The 16989-nt window shown below is 39.7% G+C and overlaps 1 protein-coding gene across 1 annotated transcript in view; it reads left to right on the top strand.

Annotated features, from left to right (window-relative positions):
• Window positions 1–16989, top strand: part of cacna1c (calcium channel, voltage-dependent, L type, alpha 1C subunit) — a 179217-nt gene that overhangs the window by 142253 nt on the left and 19975 nt on the right. The window contains exons 15-34 of the mRNA XM_070929300.1: window positions 1576–1736; window positions 1862–1935; window positions 2109–2260; window positions 2531–2732; window positions 2998–3118; window positions 3524–3638; window positions 4327–4444; window positions 4573–4642; window positions 5038–5170; window positions 5332–5461; window positions 6762–6821; window positions 7181–7287; window positions 10026–10113; window positions 10199–10306; window positions 10418–10470; window positions 10575–10721; window positions 10850–11051; window positions 11677–11835; window positions 11957–12067; window positions 16136–16219. Coding sequence (XP_070785401.1) covers window positions 1576–1736; window positions 1862–1935; window positions 2109–2260; window positions 2531–2732; window positions 2998–3118; window positions 3524–3638; window positions 4327–4444; window positions 4573–4642; window positions 5038–5170; window positions 5332–5461; window positions 6762–6821; window positions 7181–7287; window positions 10026–10113; window positions 10199–10306; window positions 10418–10470; window positions 10575–10721; window positions 10850–11051; window positions 11677–11835; window positions 11957–12067; window positions 16136–16219 — 2395 coding nt within the window. The remainder of the gene's footprint in view (window positions 1–1575; window positions 1737–1861; window positions 1936–2108; window positions 2261–2530; window positions 2733–2997; window positions 3119–3523; window positions 3639–4326; window positions 4445–4572; window positions 4643–5037; window positions 5171–5331; window positions 5462–6761; window positions 6822–7180; window positions 7288–10025; window positions 10114–10198; window positions 10307–10417; window positions 10471–10574; window positions 10722–10849; window positions 11052–11676; window positions 11836–11956; window positions 12068–16135; window positions 16220–16989) is intronic.

Here is a 16989-nt window from a genome sequence, read left to right as displayed (position 1 = left end):
TTTGTATAGGCAGAGAGGGAGAACACTTCCTGGTGAGCTGTGTTGATCTGTTTGAAAGAAGCCTTCCAGTTACATTACATGCCAAATCTCCTTGCAAGCAGGTCAAGTAGGTTGTAGGGTGGAGAAAGGGGTCAAGTACAAATAATGCATAGACACCCACAACAGTAAAAGAGAGATACTTGATCAGGGCAGTCGTGGCCTTGTCTTACAAGAAGGTACTTTATTACAGTACTGGTGCCAGGAAGCCAACTCAACACATCAAATACAGTACAGTGTCAGCTTGACAACAGCTCTTCCACTAGCCTGGTTATACCCAGAGGGAGGGGCGTGTGTGGCTCTTCTTTGCTATCATGTCTTCTTCTCTAAACACCAAAATCCAGTCAGTTTCCAACAAGCATATCTCAAGAAACCGAGACACCTCAAGGTCTTCTAATTTTTATGACTGGACAGTTTGAACCTTCTCTCACGTCAAAGGTTGCAAGGCCCCTTTTTAGTCTTGCAACAGATGATTTAACAGTGATTCAGCAATTTTACACATACATCAGTAATTTTCTACCACAGTCTGATAAATACATACTCTTCCTAACTTACTGCAAAACCACTCCCTCAGTGTCCATGGTGACGCATGTCACACAAACATGTAAAAGTATAAAGTGAGGTTCATGCTTCTCTGCTTCTTCATGATTAGAACAAAAACAAGGTTGATTGTCTTCAGTTGTTTCATTTCTCTCACTGACATTATTCCAAAAAGGCAATTATGAAAATTCAGTTGTCCAATCATCTGTACATGGGCGTAGGTAAAAAAAAAAAGGCATGACCCTTTGAGTGGACTGGTTCACATGCTGTAGATATGGCTGCGAGGTGTGAAGCTGGCAATTACCAGAAACAATAACTTTTATTTTTAACTGAAGAGAGCAAGAAAAGTGCAAAAGTGACCTTGTGTACAGTACAACACCGAGCAACATGTTGAATTGTCTAAAAAGAAAAAAAAATATGTTTTCTACACAAAATGAACCACTTCCCTTGAAGCGTGAATCACAATATAACACATTTCAGTTTAAATTTGTGCCTTCAATCATTTTGTTAGAATAAGCATTCATTTTTTTCTCAAATGGTGCATATCTCATTCTGCAACAAAGCTCTTCATACTGGCTTTTCCTTGGTGTGAAACGTCTTTGAGGATGACTAACTGTTCCGCAGCTCTGCTCTCAAACAACAGACGACCACGGGCCATGGGGTGATGTCGTCACCACTCTGTAGACAGACTAATTGACTCTTTCTTTTTCTTCTTTCTCCTCCGCCTGTTTGTTTTTCACTCTCTTCCTCACTTGTTTCCGTTGATCATTCTTGTTTTTTCTTATTTCCTCTCTCATGGGCCCTCGCTCTTCCTCTTTCTTTTCTCCCTCGTCTGCCCCTCTGCTCCTCACCCTCTCTCTCCATCTTCCCTTCTGTCTTTGACCTTCCTGCCTCTCTTTCTTTCTATTCCCACGTCTCTCCTTTCCCCTACCTCTTCTCTCTCCCATCTTTCCTCACCTCTCCATCTCTCTCTCTCAATCTCTGCTTCTTCCTCCTCAGTCGATACTCTCGGAGGTGGAACAGGCTGTGTAGGAGGAAGTGCCGGGCAGCGGTCAAATCACAGGTTTTCTATTGGCTGGTCATCTTCCTGGTTTTCCTCAACACTCTGACCATCGCCTCTGAACATCACCAGCAGCCTCAGTGGTTAACCGATGTACAAGGTACATAAACACGCCCATATACACATACATTCAGGTACACTAAACACTGACACACCTGCTCTCATTCTGATCGTAGTTAAATTATTCACCGTCCATCTTTCTGTCCTTTCTTTCCTCCTCCTCAGACATAGCCAACAAGGTGTTGCTAGCACTCTTCACTGGTGAGATGCTGTTGAAGATGTACAGTCTGGGTCTGCAGGTAAGTGGCTAACAGTAACAATATTAATATTAAAAAATAGTAATATTTTTCTCACAATAAGTTAGTTATATGGGAAAAGATTGTATTTTTATTGTCAAGAGAAGTGTAAACTCCTGTCTTCATTCTCATCTACTTGCTGCCTTAAATTTCACTTCTCTATTAACTCTCCACAGGCGTACTTTGTTTCGCTCTTCAATCGCTTCGACAGCTTCGTAGTATGTGGAGGAATTCTTGAGACCATTCTGGTGGAAACCAAGATCATGTCTCCTCTCGGCATCTCTGTGTTACGTTGTGTACGCTTGCTGCGAATCTTCAAAATAACCAGGTTAATATAGACATTTTTACTATTAAAAATGATTGAGCAAAGTTTTATTGACAAATAGTGTATATCCCACACGTTTGAAAGTCACAAACTGCAGTGCTGGACAATGAAAGACAATAGCGACTATTATATTACCCTTATGTGCTCAGGATGCATGATCCTGCACTCAACAGAGAGGAAATAGGGGAAACAAGCTGGGACTCATAGTCAAGTATAGTGTGTGTTTCTGAAGTTTATTTCTGCACACATATTAACTGGACGTCTGTCTCACAGATACTGGAACTCCCTGTCCAACCTGGTGGCCTCCCTGCTAAACTCTGTTCGTTCCATCGCTTCCCTGCTGCTCCTGCTCTTCCTCTTCATCATCATCTTCTCCCTCCTCGGCATGCAGCTCTTTGGGGGGAAATTCAACTTCGACGAGACCCGACGCAGCACCTTTGACAACTTTCCCCAGTCTCTGCTCACTGTGTTTCAGGTAATGATACTGCAAATGTTCCTGGTCTGCACCTTGTTTTCCCTCCTGTGTTTTCTCTTCCAATCTCAGCTTGTGTCCATGAAATTATGGTCTTTGTCTTGTCCATTTGTACAGGACAAAAAAGTTTCTGAGTCATTTAATCTTGTATGAGTCTTCCAATGAAATGTAGTATGTCATTGTCATAAGATTAAGACTTCTTTCCTATGAAAATCAAGAATTTTTTATGCAGATGAGATTTCTATTCCATGTATTTCTTTCTCCACAGATCCTAACAGGAGAGGACTGGAACTCTGTGATGTATGATGGTATCATGGCGTACGGTGGACCATCCTTTCCCGGCATGCTGGTCTGCATTTACTTCATCATCCTCTTCATCTGTGGAAACTGTATCCTGCCACAACAGAACACTACATAAAACAGCTAAACAGCAGCCTATATAAAGTAGATCTGAAGGGAGGTGGAGGGGTGATCAGCAATGACAAGGAAAAGATTGATGATCAAACTTGTTTTCTGATTCTGTAAAAGTTTATCCTGTCAAATGGGTAACAATATGACTGATTGTGATTTGAATAGATCTGACCCCTATTTAAGATGCAGTTGAAGGAAGGAAGGGTGTGTTGTTGGGGATACATTCATGACAGAGATCATTGAGTATCTCTACTCAAGCAGTTGGGAGTCTGTCAGATGCAGAAAGGTTACAAATGATTCACTTTGCCTACCCAGGATCGTGCAACCAACCACACTGATAATCTGATGGGTCAGCAACATCCTTAGCTTCACCCTCTGAACAGATATCCTGCTGAATGTCTTCTTGGCCATTGCTGTTGACAATCTGGCAGACGCTGAGAGCCTGACATCCGCCCAGAAAGAAGAGGAAGAGGAGAAGGAGAGGAAAAAACTGGCCAGGTAAAGCAGAAAGAGAAAGAAAGACAGGTTGATTGAAGAAAAGAAAGAGAAGAAAAGAAAACATCTTTGTGTCTGACCAACACCTAAAATACTGGTAGGGGTGAGAGGGAGTGGGAGAGTTTGGCCAATCTCAACAGCATCAAGGGAGAGCAGTCAGTAATGCCCAGAGGCATTTAAGGATGCTGATACTGGAGCATTGAAATCAAACTAAAAATGCACTAAAAATGCTTAACAATTAGAACATGGTTTCTAAGACAGGCTGACATTTGCCTGCTTTGCTTTTCTGTCTATACCAATTTTATTGGGTAATTTTAGCGTTTCATTGCCTGCAAAGGTAATTTGTCAGCAATGGTAATGTGAGATTTTAGTGCAGCTGAGGGAGATAGTGTTCCCCTCACTGGCACAAATCATTAAATGTCTCCTTCTTGGTTCCAACCTGTATTGATCTGAGGAAAAAGTGTGATGGAAAACAGCCATTTGCCTGTCCATTGTCCTTTTGGTTTGATTATAACAGCACAACCTCCCTCTGTGATTGAAAAACACCCCATCATTGAAAATCTTAAGTGTTTATTTTGTCCCTCTGATGTTAGTTTATATGTGTTCCAATACAAGTCAATGGATTAACATGGGGCTAACACTATTAGGGATGCTAAAGATGAGGTTCTTCTTTTCCTCCCTCTTTCTCCAGGTTGGCCAGTCCAGAGAAGCGTCATAACAACGAGAAGCCGCCTCTGGAGGAGGAGAAGAAGGAGAAGATAGAGCTGAAGTCCATCACTTCTGATGGAGAGACCAACACTGCTACTAAGGTACACATAGACACACATATATCAAGAAAGACTGAAGTGGCTACAGGCGCACAAGTGAGCAAGTAAGTTTCTATGTAGTCAGAGAAATTAATGAATTTGTAAATAAATTAAATGCTCTCCCTCTGCAGATTAACATGGATGAGTACTGTGGAGATGAGAGTGAAGAGAAGAACCCATACCCTGCCAATGATTACATAGGTAACACACAAACCAGATGTGTGAACTGTGTGTATGATGAAATGATTAGATGAATGAATGGTTGCAAATGAGAACTTATATACAACTATATAGGTCCCTGTGAAATTCCCACTAAATGACCTTTCTTTGCAAAAAAAAAAGGGAATCTGATAAAGTATTTCTCATCCCATATCCATCCCAAGTTATGCTTTTTGTCACTTTTCTTCTAGGTAGAGATATTCAATGTCAACAAGGTGTAAATATTCCTTTGTGTGACCTTCTGCTTAGCCACACTTTGAGACTTTAAGCTCCACTTTCTCTACTTTTTCTCATCACTTTATTTCCTCTCTTATATTTTGTTCTCTTCTCCTCTAACTTTTGCTCACACTACTATCCTTTTTCTTCCATCTCGTCAGGAGACGATGATGACGATGAACCAGAGATGCCAGTGGGCCCGAGGCCGCGGCCGCTCTCTGACATTCAGCTGAAGGAAAAAGCCATTCCCATGCCCGAGGCCCGCGCTTTCTTCATCTTCAGCCACACCAACAAGTAAAGAGGACACTGTAGTTCCTTCCTTTCTTACCCCTCTCCTGTGTTTCTTCTGATCTCCGTCTATCCTCTTTATCTCTACAGGTTATGATCATGTAAGATTTCCTATTATTTTTCTGACAAGAGACTCAAACATGATTCTCTCACTCTCTCTCTCTTAGATTCAGGGTTCTGTGCCATAAAATCGTCAACCACAACATCTTCACCAACCTCATCCTCTTCTTCATCCTGCTCAGCAGCATCAGTCTGGCAGCAGAGGACCCGGTCAAGAATGACTCCTTCAGAAACCAGGTAACACAAAATAAAAACAAGCATTAAAGTGTAAATACAGTATATACACATGCAAGGTCGAATATACGTTAAGGCACAGACAGAAGCAAACATTGTAGTTGTCATTAGTTGCCCACACGCATTCATTCTGTACTAAATGGATTATAGCCGACAGCAACATATAGAGGAACCAACGCTTATTGTGACTGGCCTGTTACACTTAATGAGATTTCTTCCAGAGTACTGCAGCTGTGATTAACTTCATGTTAAGAAGATGTGAAACGCTTGTTAAGCTTTGTTTTGTCAATTTAACTCTTCTGTTTTTAGCCAGGCTGGCAACTTTATATATCATAGTATTTAATGTACACATCGAGCAAAGAAATATGGTTAAAACAGTTTTGTTAACTCGCATTTAACCAAGAAAGTGTGTCGATGGTTCAGTTTTAGTTACACACAAACGTCTCTGGCTTCCAAGATCAAAGTATAAGAAATGCAACAGCAAAGACTGTACATTCAGCCTTAAGCCAAACTGTAAAACCCCAAAACATGTCCTATTTGTATTTATGAGGGATATATCTGCAGTGCAGTTGTATACACTAATAGAACATCACCATATTGTTTATATATTAATGTTGTTTAGTGTTTATGGGTGAAATTTGTGAGCTGTAGTCTAAAGTAAAGACTGAGCACTGCATGTGCTGTATCCGCTTTTGTATTGTTTTGTTTCTTCTCTCGGTGAGCAAGACAAATCCCCTGAGGGCTAATAAAGATCTGTTTTATTGTATTTTCCCTGGCTATGGTATAGGATGTTGTATATTAGTCTACCTCAATTAACCTTTGTCTGAAACCTTAATGAAATAATACATCCTGTTTTTCAGATTCTGCTCTGTTTTCAAAGTCTATTTATGTCAAATCAGAATTAATTATCCTTGGACCTGAAGCTCAGCATTATTATTTCAGTATGTAGAGGAGTCAGCCAGGACGATGCCACAGTTGACCATAAGTTCAGCTTTAACCTCTGAAGAATAACACTTCCTCCCGTTTCTCTCTTTATTTCAACTGTGTAAACAATTCCATGTATGCTAGAAAAAGTTGTGTTGTTACTGGTGAACTCTAAAAAAGTGAGTGAGTGAGGTTTCGAAGGTTGCTGAATACAACAGATGACACAATGCCTCTGTTTCCTGCTCAATGAGAAAGCCATTGCCTATTGGGCAGGGCAAAAACAGTGCTGTTTTCAATGCCAGGAATGCATTAATCCAGCAGTATCATGTAAATAGTATCTTGAAACTGAAAACAATTATGCTATTTATTGTATTTTCAGATCCTGGGCTATGCAGACCATGTCTTTACAGGACTCTTCACCATAGAGATCATTCTTAAGGTAGTATTTCATGTTTATGATGTAGGATAAGTGGGTACTTTCATGTGGTCCCAATCTTTTAAATCATTTTCGACATGTAGGATATCACTAGAGACTAATGTTTTGCTGTTCGGCTATGCTGCTGCTGACAAACACTGGTTGATGTGCCTTATGAGAAGTTTTTGCTGCATCCAGGCTGCATCAGGACAACAAAACGTAGAGAACTGACTTTCAATTAACTTTAAGAATGTGTTCTCTGCAGTCATTAAAGAAAGTCTCTGTTTAAAAGGTAAAGCAGTCAGTATCACTGCCCTCTACATGGTTCATCATACTAAGCTGTGATTTGATCCTTCTTTTTTATTTGACTCTGACCCCTACAGATGACAGCCTATGGAGCCTTCGTCCATAAAGGTTCATTCTGTAGAAACTATTTCAATATTCTAGACCTGGTGGTGGTCAGTGTGTCCCTCATCTCCTCTGGAATACAGTGAGTGCAATATAATGTTTTCTGCTGCATATTTTATACTGTTGTCCCATTTGAATTGATAGCATTTTAACGCTTTTGCGCAGTGATATTAGCAACATTATTTGGCAACAATTACTAGCAACATCATCAGTGAAGCTCACAATATCATCAAACATACATTTGTGTTATTACATGTTAAAAGACTGGACTAGTCAGTCAGATAATGACAAGTGCATGAGACACTAGTCCAGTCCAAGAACACACAAATCAAGTTGTAAAGGGGCTAAGTGGGGAAAACGTTTTCATTTGTAAATTGCCCCATGCTTCATGGTTCTCTCTATTCTCTAACAACTTTACACTTCATTACTCCCAATTCCCTTCTCTCTTTGTGATGTTTATTAAAAATGTTCACTGCCTTTCGTAGCAAATAACTCCTTCAAATGCTGTAATATTTCTGATGTTTAATATGCTATGCTACACTCTCTGTCTCTAATGCTTAATAGACTAGACTTCTCGACGTAAGTCCACATTAGTCCGTATTAATAACCCCCTTAACAGACCTTCACCTTAACTGTGTAAAACTGTCACTTTTTTGATTTGGTATTTCTATGGTCTTGGAGAGTTTAGAGTGGGATTATACTGTATTGATAATAAATAAAATAAAAAAAATAGATATTTGTTATTATAAACACATGGTATGCATTTGCATTTGATGCATACCAACATGCTTCTATACAGGCATCAGCATATTTGGTTTTGAACCAGAGAATGTTTTTTTGCGGTGGGGGCTAAATTATCCTGGGTCCTCGAATACTGTAGTCACCTTCATGTCCAGAAAATGTTCAAATGTTTCTGTTCTTTGTCATAGATTCAGGGGCAATTGGATAAACTGAACTCTCCCAGGCTATAGAAATGACACCTGAATGCTAAAACTCAGTGGTTTTTGCCTCTTAAAAGTAGTTTGTGTGTGGGATTTTCTTGAATACATCACAGTCAAATTAATTGTGATGGTGATTTAGTCTGTAAACTGCCTTTTACTGCAGCTTCAGTATTTGTTGTACCTTTCCTTTGATAAAGTATCTCTTTTGGGATATCTCTCTTGCCATGTTTCCATTTAAGTATCAGTGCCCACTGAATTAAAGCTGTAGAAAAGCAGAATGGAACGTATAAAGCATCCAATGTTTCTGAAGTCATCCTGTATAGTCGCATAATATTGTGTGTGGACAGCATGAAATATGGCTAACATTAGTTCACATGAGAGAACTATGGCAGTGTGGACGATATAATACAATTAATGAATACCTTATCTCTGGACAGAAACAGGGTTTTTTTGCTTTCTGAGGAAACTAGTTAGCAAATAGTGTAGCAGGTTTGTCATTCCCCTCAACCCAGTCAACAGAAGCACAGCTATATTCCTGATAGCTGGTTTGACTGTGATGTGTTACTGATAACATCCTACTCTACATGAACTACCTTTAACTGCCTCTAAACTTTACCTTCCTGTGTAAAAAGTTGCACAACAGGTCTTTTCCTTACTTTCTGTTTAAAAGTCAACACAGAGTAATGTCACCCCCTTTAAATCACTCCTTTAACCGTCTAAAAAGGCACTCCCTTAAAAGGATACATTGACATTTTGAATACTCTTTTTTTCCTTCTACCTTTGTCACACTATGGGAAAAGGTTTTTGTATTTGTTCTTCAGTTAACTGACTAACCAGCCTATCAGCTTTCCATACTAAATTAAAGGTAAAAACATGCTTGCAAGCTTGATTTTTAGCAAGTTTGATACCTGTTGACATCATAATTACACTTGATAAGCCTAGTTCAGGTTACCGAAGGACCAATGTTCAAGCTTTTTCCAAACGTTTATGTAAAATTCAAAATGTCAAGGTATTCATTAGATATTCACTTCTTTTAAATGGTCACACTGTTTGACCTTTGGCTTGTACTGACACTCTCTTACAGCACAGTAACTCTCTGTTTGCCTGTAGATGTCTGTTTGTGTCTTTGTGTTGGTCTATCTGTGATGTACTTGTGTGTGTTTGTCCATGAATCATATGTGTTTGTGTGTGTGTGTGTGTGTGTGTTTGTGTGTGTGTGTGTGTGTGTGTGTGTGTGTGTGCTATACTGTATTTACTATTGTAGAAAATGTATGTTTCAAAAGGAAAACCATGCTGTCCGTTACCTGTTTATAAAAACAGGCCCATAGTGACAGAATTTATGATTAATAATCCTTTGTGTCGAAAACCAGATTTTGATGTATAATCTGAAACATTCCTAACATTATCAGAGGAGGTACTATTAGTCAAAAAGCTCTTTTTTCTAAACAAGTATAGTATATGATAATTATTTTGGTAGTAAAATTTGGCCACCTGATTTTAGCTTTAGCTGTTAGTTTGAAATATGTTTTCAGCATACATCCTGTAAAGGTAATATTTTGCGTAAACATATATTCTTGACTTTGCCCTACTTAACTTATCTCTAAATCGAATCACAGATATTTTTATGTATTATTTGTTTCATTATTTTTAGGATTATTTTGTATCATACTTCCTGTTGAGCTTCAGTTTCCAGTTTAGCTTTAACGTCCTTAGCTTGTGTGTTGTCTCGATCTCCACAGTTTCTTTGACTCATGCTGCTGTTTGTGTTAACAATCTTTAACACAGATGGCATTGAAAGTGCCCTGGGATGTGTGTTGTTAAAAAAAAAAACCTAAGATGTAATTGATTGGTCAGCAGTCAATTCCCATGTGTGTTTCAGGTCCAGTGCAATTAATGTGGTGAAGATCCTGAGAGTTCTGCGAGTCCTCAGACCACTGAGGGCCATCAACAGAGCTAAGGGACTAAAGGTTAGAGCACTCACGTATATAAAAACACATAACACAAACATACTTTCCTCTTAATGCTCACTATGATATTTGGTGTGTTTTTCAGCATGTAGTGCAGTGCGTGTTTGTGGCCATCAGGACCATCGGCAACATTGTCATCGTCACCACGTTGCTCCAGTTCATGTTCGCCTGTATTGGAGTACAACTCTTTAAGGTAAAGAAGAAAGGAGGGAAAGAAGAAGGAGGGGCTTTCCTAGACCTGTCTGCAGGCCTCATGAATGTCATCAGTGATAATGTCGTAATCATTTCTATGTTTTTCCATCAGGGCAAGTTCTTCTCCTGTACCGACAGCTCTAAACAAACCCAAGCAGATTGCAGGTAAGAGATCTTTCCTGCACACAAGCTTGTTAACTCTCTCTTATAGCATAACTACTGGATAAAACATGTGAATATGTGTGTGCGTGTGTGTCTTGTATTTACAGAGGTTCCTACATTATGTATAAGGACGGTGATGTGGGGAAGCCTGAAAGAGCCCAGAGAGTGTGGGAGAACAGTGACTTTAACTTTGACGATGTCCTGCAAGGCATGATGGCGCTGTTTGCCGTGTCGACCTTCGAGGGCTGGCCAGGGTAAGTGTCTACATACAAACACAATACACATGTTCATTGATCTGCATATTATATGTGCACTGTTTTCTTGCTTTTTCAGTTTTTCAGCAATTTCAATGAATCTTCCCTCCTTCCCTGCCCTCCCTCAGGTTACTGTACCGAGCCATAGACTCTCATGCTGAGGACGTTGGGCCCATCTACAACTACCGCGTGGTCATCTCCATCTTCTTCATCATCTACATCATTATCATCGCCTTCTTCATGATGAACATCTTCGTTGGTTTCGTCATCGTCACATTCCAGGAGCAAGGAGAACAAGAATATAAGAACTGTGAGCTGGACAAGAACCAGGTAGTGTTTGTGTCTGTTTTATATCAACTATTTGTGTGCGTCTAACTGCTGTTTACTGCGGGTTTTTTTGAAGCAAGATTGACGTGAAGAATGACTTTTCAGGTTACAGTAGAAGAAGGAGAATGACTCTGCTGTTCTGACTGAAGTGGGAAAGTCATTTAGTCATTTAGGAGGCACAAAGAGAGGGAATGGAGGCCAGGCAGTGAGGGTGAGACATGGGAGAATCTAGAGGAGGCTGAACATGAGTTTTAGGGGCTGAACTACTTCAGGAGTCCAGCCAGGAGGGAGCTGCAGCAGTTCAGACGGAAGATGAGACTAAAGCTCAAAGAAGGAGCGAGGCCAAGTCCCTGCAGCTGTGTTCTCTGTGATGATCCATGTCTCAGAAAGAGCATGGAGATGCACAGAGAGGATGGAAGAATAGTCTTGGGTGGAAAAGGCTGTTTTAGACTGTCAAAAGACAGACAATCTTATCTCCATGATGGTCTGAGTACAGAGAGACAGAGTAATGAGGAGTCGGGGAGCTACATCACCAGACAAAAGTTAAAGGCAAATGTCCGCGTTTCTGCATGCTCACGTATGTGTGTGTGTGTGTGTGTGTGTGTGTGTGTGTGTGTGTGTGTCACAGCGTCAATGTGTGGAGTATGCTTTGAAGGCACGTCCATTGCGTCGCTACATCCCCAAGAACCCCTACCAGTACAAGGTGTGGTATGTGGTCAACTCCACCTACTTTGAGTACCTGATGTTCACACTCATCCTTCTCAACACCATCTGTCTGGCCATGCAGGTGAGTCTCACACACACACACACTCATAACATGGGGAAATATTACAGTCAGGGCTTTAGACAACTCCCATAAAACTCGCTTTCTTTGTGGACATTAGTGAGTCGTTTGTGTGTCTTCGCAGCATCATGGACAGACCCCAAATTTCAACGATGCCATGAACATCCTCAACATGCTCTTCACTGGACTCTTCACTGTGGAGATGATCCTTAAACTGATCGCCTTCAAACCCAGGGTAGGTCCACTTCTCTAGCTGCAGAGTAGAATAACATTCTTGTACAATAGAGTACAGTAGAGTGGAGCAGCGTAGAAAATGGTATCTTCTGCAGTCAGTAGGCTAAAGTTGAAGATTTGATCAGATAAATGTGTAAATCTACTACTAACCAATGAATAGAATGTAATAGAATAGTCAACACATTTTAAGAAGTGAATCACATTTATTGCAAATATCTGCTTACTGATGTTGAACTGTATATTCCTAATTCCTATTCCATTTCCTCCAGATGATAATGACCATATCATGGATTTAAAACATGATTAGTGGAGGGCATCATGTGGTTTTTAATCTCACTGCTCCCTTGTTACCCTGCTGTTGTTGCTATGTAGCTGTGTGGGTTTATTGGTCCAATCTCAGAACTTCCTGGTGCATCAGCTATTTAAACAGTAACAGATGGGAGCGTTTCCCCCTATTACAGCAGGGTTAGTGGAAAATCCTTGAACACTATTATGTTTTTCCTTATTTTCTGTCATGTATATAATGTTACAGAGTCAGATGTTTATATGAAATGTAGCTGGAAATGAGCATAATAGGTCCCCTTTGATATTATATTTCAGTGTCTTTTATTGGACAATACAGGTTGTAAATCAAAAGATGAGTATAATAAACAAGTATGTCCAGTTATTGATGACTTTTTTGCAGATAATGTTGAACCAAACAGAGATGATAAAAACATCTAAAGCCTCTGTACTTCTTTAATACACTGAAATGAGCTAGGGAAATATGAAGGTGAAATCAAACTGCCTGCTACGGGTAATTTTTTCTTTTCTTTTTTTAGCCTTCTCTCAGGATACCTAGCAACAGTGTCACTTAAACACATTAAGCTCAATCTAACCATTGCAACCAAATTCTAAACTATCAATTCAAACTCCGCCAGCTTAAAAAAATAACATTATTTTTAGTGTGTGAGGGAATTCATTTTATTTTTTCTTTATTTTATATGTGAAGTTAATTGCTGGAAATTAGTTGTTGGAATTACTAAATGCCATCCACAAAAATATCAATTTGGGAGCCAGTGTTTTCTAACTACTAATTAAAACGGAAATCTTTTGTTTTTCCAATTAGCTCCAAAATCCAAATGGTGTTCTACAAAATGTGTCCTTTTATTAAGATGGATGATAGATGGATATCTTGTAATAACTTTCGAAAAATAATCATCTACTTGGACCATTTAGTCTGAGTAACATAATGCAAGCTTTGTAGTATTTTCAGGGACAGGCGGCCCCAGTTGGAATTCACCCCCTAACTGTGCAGGACAACTTTTAAAGCTTGGGAATTGACTTCATGCTGCACTGCATTATGTATGAAATGTAATGTTTACCTCAAGTACAGCTCAAGTACTACCAGAAACACAAAATGAGCATGTCAGGATTTCTCTGGTAGAGTTGTTAATGTTAAGAAAATTTACAAACTGATACCTGATTTACTTCTTTTAATGAATTTAGTCTATATAATTAAAGTTCAGCATGACGACATGTTCCCAAGCCATATTGAAAATGAAATGAATATAAACCAGTTTATTTGTGTGTGAGCTGCTTTAGGATGTGCCTTGTTTTCATCACTTCAACTTCAGTAATCTCTTCCTTTAAACAGCTGACACACTCAGAGGACCAGCTCACTAACTTTTACTTCTCAGGTAACACTCATATGGAATAGGCTCCAGTAACTTTACTGTGTGTGGAAGATGTATGCTAATGCCCTTTAACTTCTGAACAGGTGGATGTAACATGGATGTTACATGTTTTTACTGTTTGTGTTTTTTTACTGTGTTGTATGGCTCTGAACATCTGAGCACATTGTTAAACTTGCTGTTTTAAAACTGATGTGTGTCTACATTAGTTTGTCAAATACATTTAATCACTCCATACATCAGCATTTAGATACTAATGCTGAGCTCTGTTTAACTAATGTTTAACTCTGGTTTTACGTTAATATTCTCACGCCTGAAAACAACTTCATTAAAACCGCTATAGAGTCCAACTATACTTACTACTATTTTAACGCCAGCTGGTGCAGGTGATATATTTCAAGCTTTTTATGATGATTCCTCAGTTGCTGATGACAGATGATGAAGCTTAAGATAGATCACTAAGATTGATCTTCTCTCAGCATCCATCTGTATCTGCCAATTTAGTTTTGATGCAAACAATTGAGTGGGATTTGTTTGTGCATACTGTTCAATTTATACAGTTATTCTTTAGGTTTATTCGTGTAAAATATGACTTCCGAAAAAATGAAATGTTGAGGCCTCATCTCATTATCCAGAGAGTGATCCTTCTAATTTCCCTGCTCCAACTTCCAACCATCTTTAGACATTCAGTAACTAACAGATTTCCTCCAACATGGTAACATCATTCGCCTTCCTGTGATAAAGATTCTGAGTGTGCCATGAGGAAACAATCCACCAGTATCTGAATGAGATGCAGTTTATTTTACAGTAAATGGATGTATTCCTGAAAAGGCCATGTGCCAGGCCACTTTCCAAAATCCGCTTGTCACGCTGTTTCTCCAAGTTCGAGTATACTAAAGCTGCGTCTCTATACCAGAACATGACGCAATCTTTCTAAGATGCAGCTCTCTTCTTTTACAGTACATATAATGTATTATAATTTTACCAGCCTAAATAATACTGTTTTGGCCAGAGGCTATGTGGATGTTTTCCATAAATACTCGCTTTGTACTACTGCTGGTGATGAATTGCCCACAATAAGTTAAGTAAACAAAATGGGCTTTCAGTATAATCACTACCACAGCATTGCTGAATCGCCCCAAGATGCAGGTGGAAGTAACTGTTATCTAACACGCCATCCTTTACAGAGCAGGAAATTCAGCTGCACTTGATGATCAGATACTGCAAAGGAAACACGTTGATTCAGTTCATTAGAATTAGAATTAAAATTCTTTCATGTGTTGGCTCATCAGCTGATTTTTTTCTGTTTCCTCAGTGTACTGTACAACCTCATACCACCTTAATAGGGCTGCGAAGTAGCAGCAGATGTTGTTTTCCTTCTAACCTACCTTTCTTACCCTCCTCCTCCTCCTCCTCCTCCTCCTCTTGCTCACCTCATCCTGTGTAGGGGTACTTTAGTGATCCCTGGAATGTGTTTGATTTCCTCATCGTAATTGGCAGCATAATAGACGTCATTCTCAGTGAGATCAACGTAAGTACGATGCCCACTCTCACTCTCCTTGCGCTCCCTCTTCCTCTCTGTCTTGTGCCCTCTTGCTTCTTCTGAATCTTTCATTTCCTGACACTCTCTTTTCCTTTGTGGCTATTCTGTGTTGTCCTGTCTTTTCTCTTCATCTCTCTTCTTTCTTTCTCTGCCCTCTTCTTTCTCTTCTTTCTCCTTCCTCTTCTCTCCCTTCATCCTTAACTCCAAGATGGCCACTGCTACTCAGGGAACCCCCAACCACAAGGGTTCCTGAGCAAGAACGAGCTTCTTCCTGGGTTTCATAAAACGTAGAGGGAGCAGAGGCAGGGTTTAGCTTTGAACGCAAAGGGTTTCTGCCTTGCGTCCTCCTTCCTTATTCCTTACAGTATCTCAGATGTTGTCGGGTTCTTCATTTTTTCCCCCCACTTTTTGTCAGACTGTGACATGTCCTCAGGTTTGATTCGCTCACTAACTGAACTAACTCACTGACCAATCACAAACCGACACACACCTTTTCATTTTTTAACTACAGCAACAGGGGCGTTTTTTAGTTGTGATTTTGTTGCAATTTGTTCTTTACTGTTGTTATTGTTGTTGTTGACATTTTCCTCTCATGGACAAGCATGACCGATCGCCGCTGCTCTTCCTCTGCTGTCCATCTCTTTCAGACTGCCCCTTCTTTTCTTTTTTTGCCGTTTAATTTTGTTGATTCTTTCCCTCTCTCCTCCTACTAAAAACTCCAATGCTCATGTATATAATGTTTTTATCTTATTTTTCTCCTCTCTCCTTTACTTTCCGTTCCTTCCATTTTTTAAATGTCTTATGTTCTGTCCTTTTCTTCTGTTGTTTTTCTGTTCTTTCCACCCCTACGCAGCATTATTTTGTTGATGCATGGAACACATTTGATGCCTTGATAGTTGTGGGTAGCATTGTTGACATAGCGATCACTGAGGTTAACGTAAGTAGTCCAACTCCCTCCCTCCCTTCCTGCCTGCCTGCTCTGCCATTCCCACACACACAAACAGACCGAGTGCCGATACCCATCTCGCATGCTTTCAAATGATTAGGAAACTTCAGCTGCACCACATTTGAACTTCAGAGACGGCTGAAGTCTGGCAGTGAAAACAGCCAGATGTAGCGCAATCAAAAGAGAGCACAGTGGGTTTGTGTGATTTAAAACATATGAAACACTACATTTTACAGTCGTGCTTGGAGAACTTTGACCCTTGACATCTAAATAATAATTTGGACGTGGTCAGTTTGATTTACAATGAATATGCTGGCTGTTGGGGAGCTAACATTATCATTGCTCCATCATATTATTTTTAGCTAAAATGTAATATAACAATGGAGGGTGCAAAACAAAGCTTGTTTCCCAACTTGTTTTCGATGTTGCCCTTCCCATGCTTCTCTATCTTCAGCAGTGTAGTAAGGCTGCAAATAGAAGTTTTTTTTTCATAATTTTAGTATTTTGTAACGATTTTCTAATATTTGAAACTGCTTCAGATAGGTATTCATGCCTCGGTCTGCTGAGCATCAATAGCATCAAAAACTATTGCATTTACCAATAGAACCTATTGCATTGTCTCAGCACTTGGTTTGGTTTCACATTGGTTTTATTTGCTCTTTTATCATTGCCACAGGGGTTAGTGTCCATTCCCCTGGCATGATGGACACTGTATAGCATGACAGATATAAAGGTGGTATATCTAGGCCTGCTACTACATA

The sequence above is a fragment of the Enoplosus armatus genome, chromosome 22 (genome assembly GCF_043641665.1).
Source record: "Enoplosus armatus isolate fEnoArm2 chromosome 22, fEnoArm2.hap1, whole genome shotgun sequence".
Lineage (NCBI taxonomy): Eukaryota > Metazoa > Chordata > Actinopteri > Centrarchiformes > Enoplosidae > Enoplosus > Enoplosus armatus.
The sequence above is the reverse complement of the archived record's forward strand: the minus strand, read 5'-3'. Positions and strand labels throughout refer to the sequence as shown.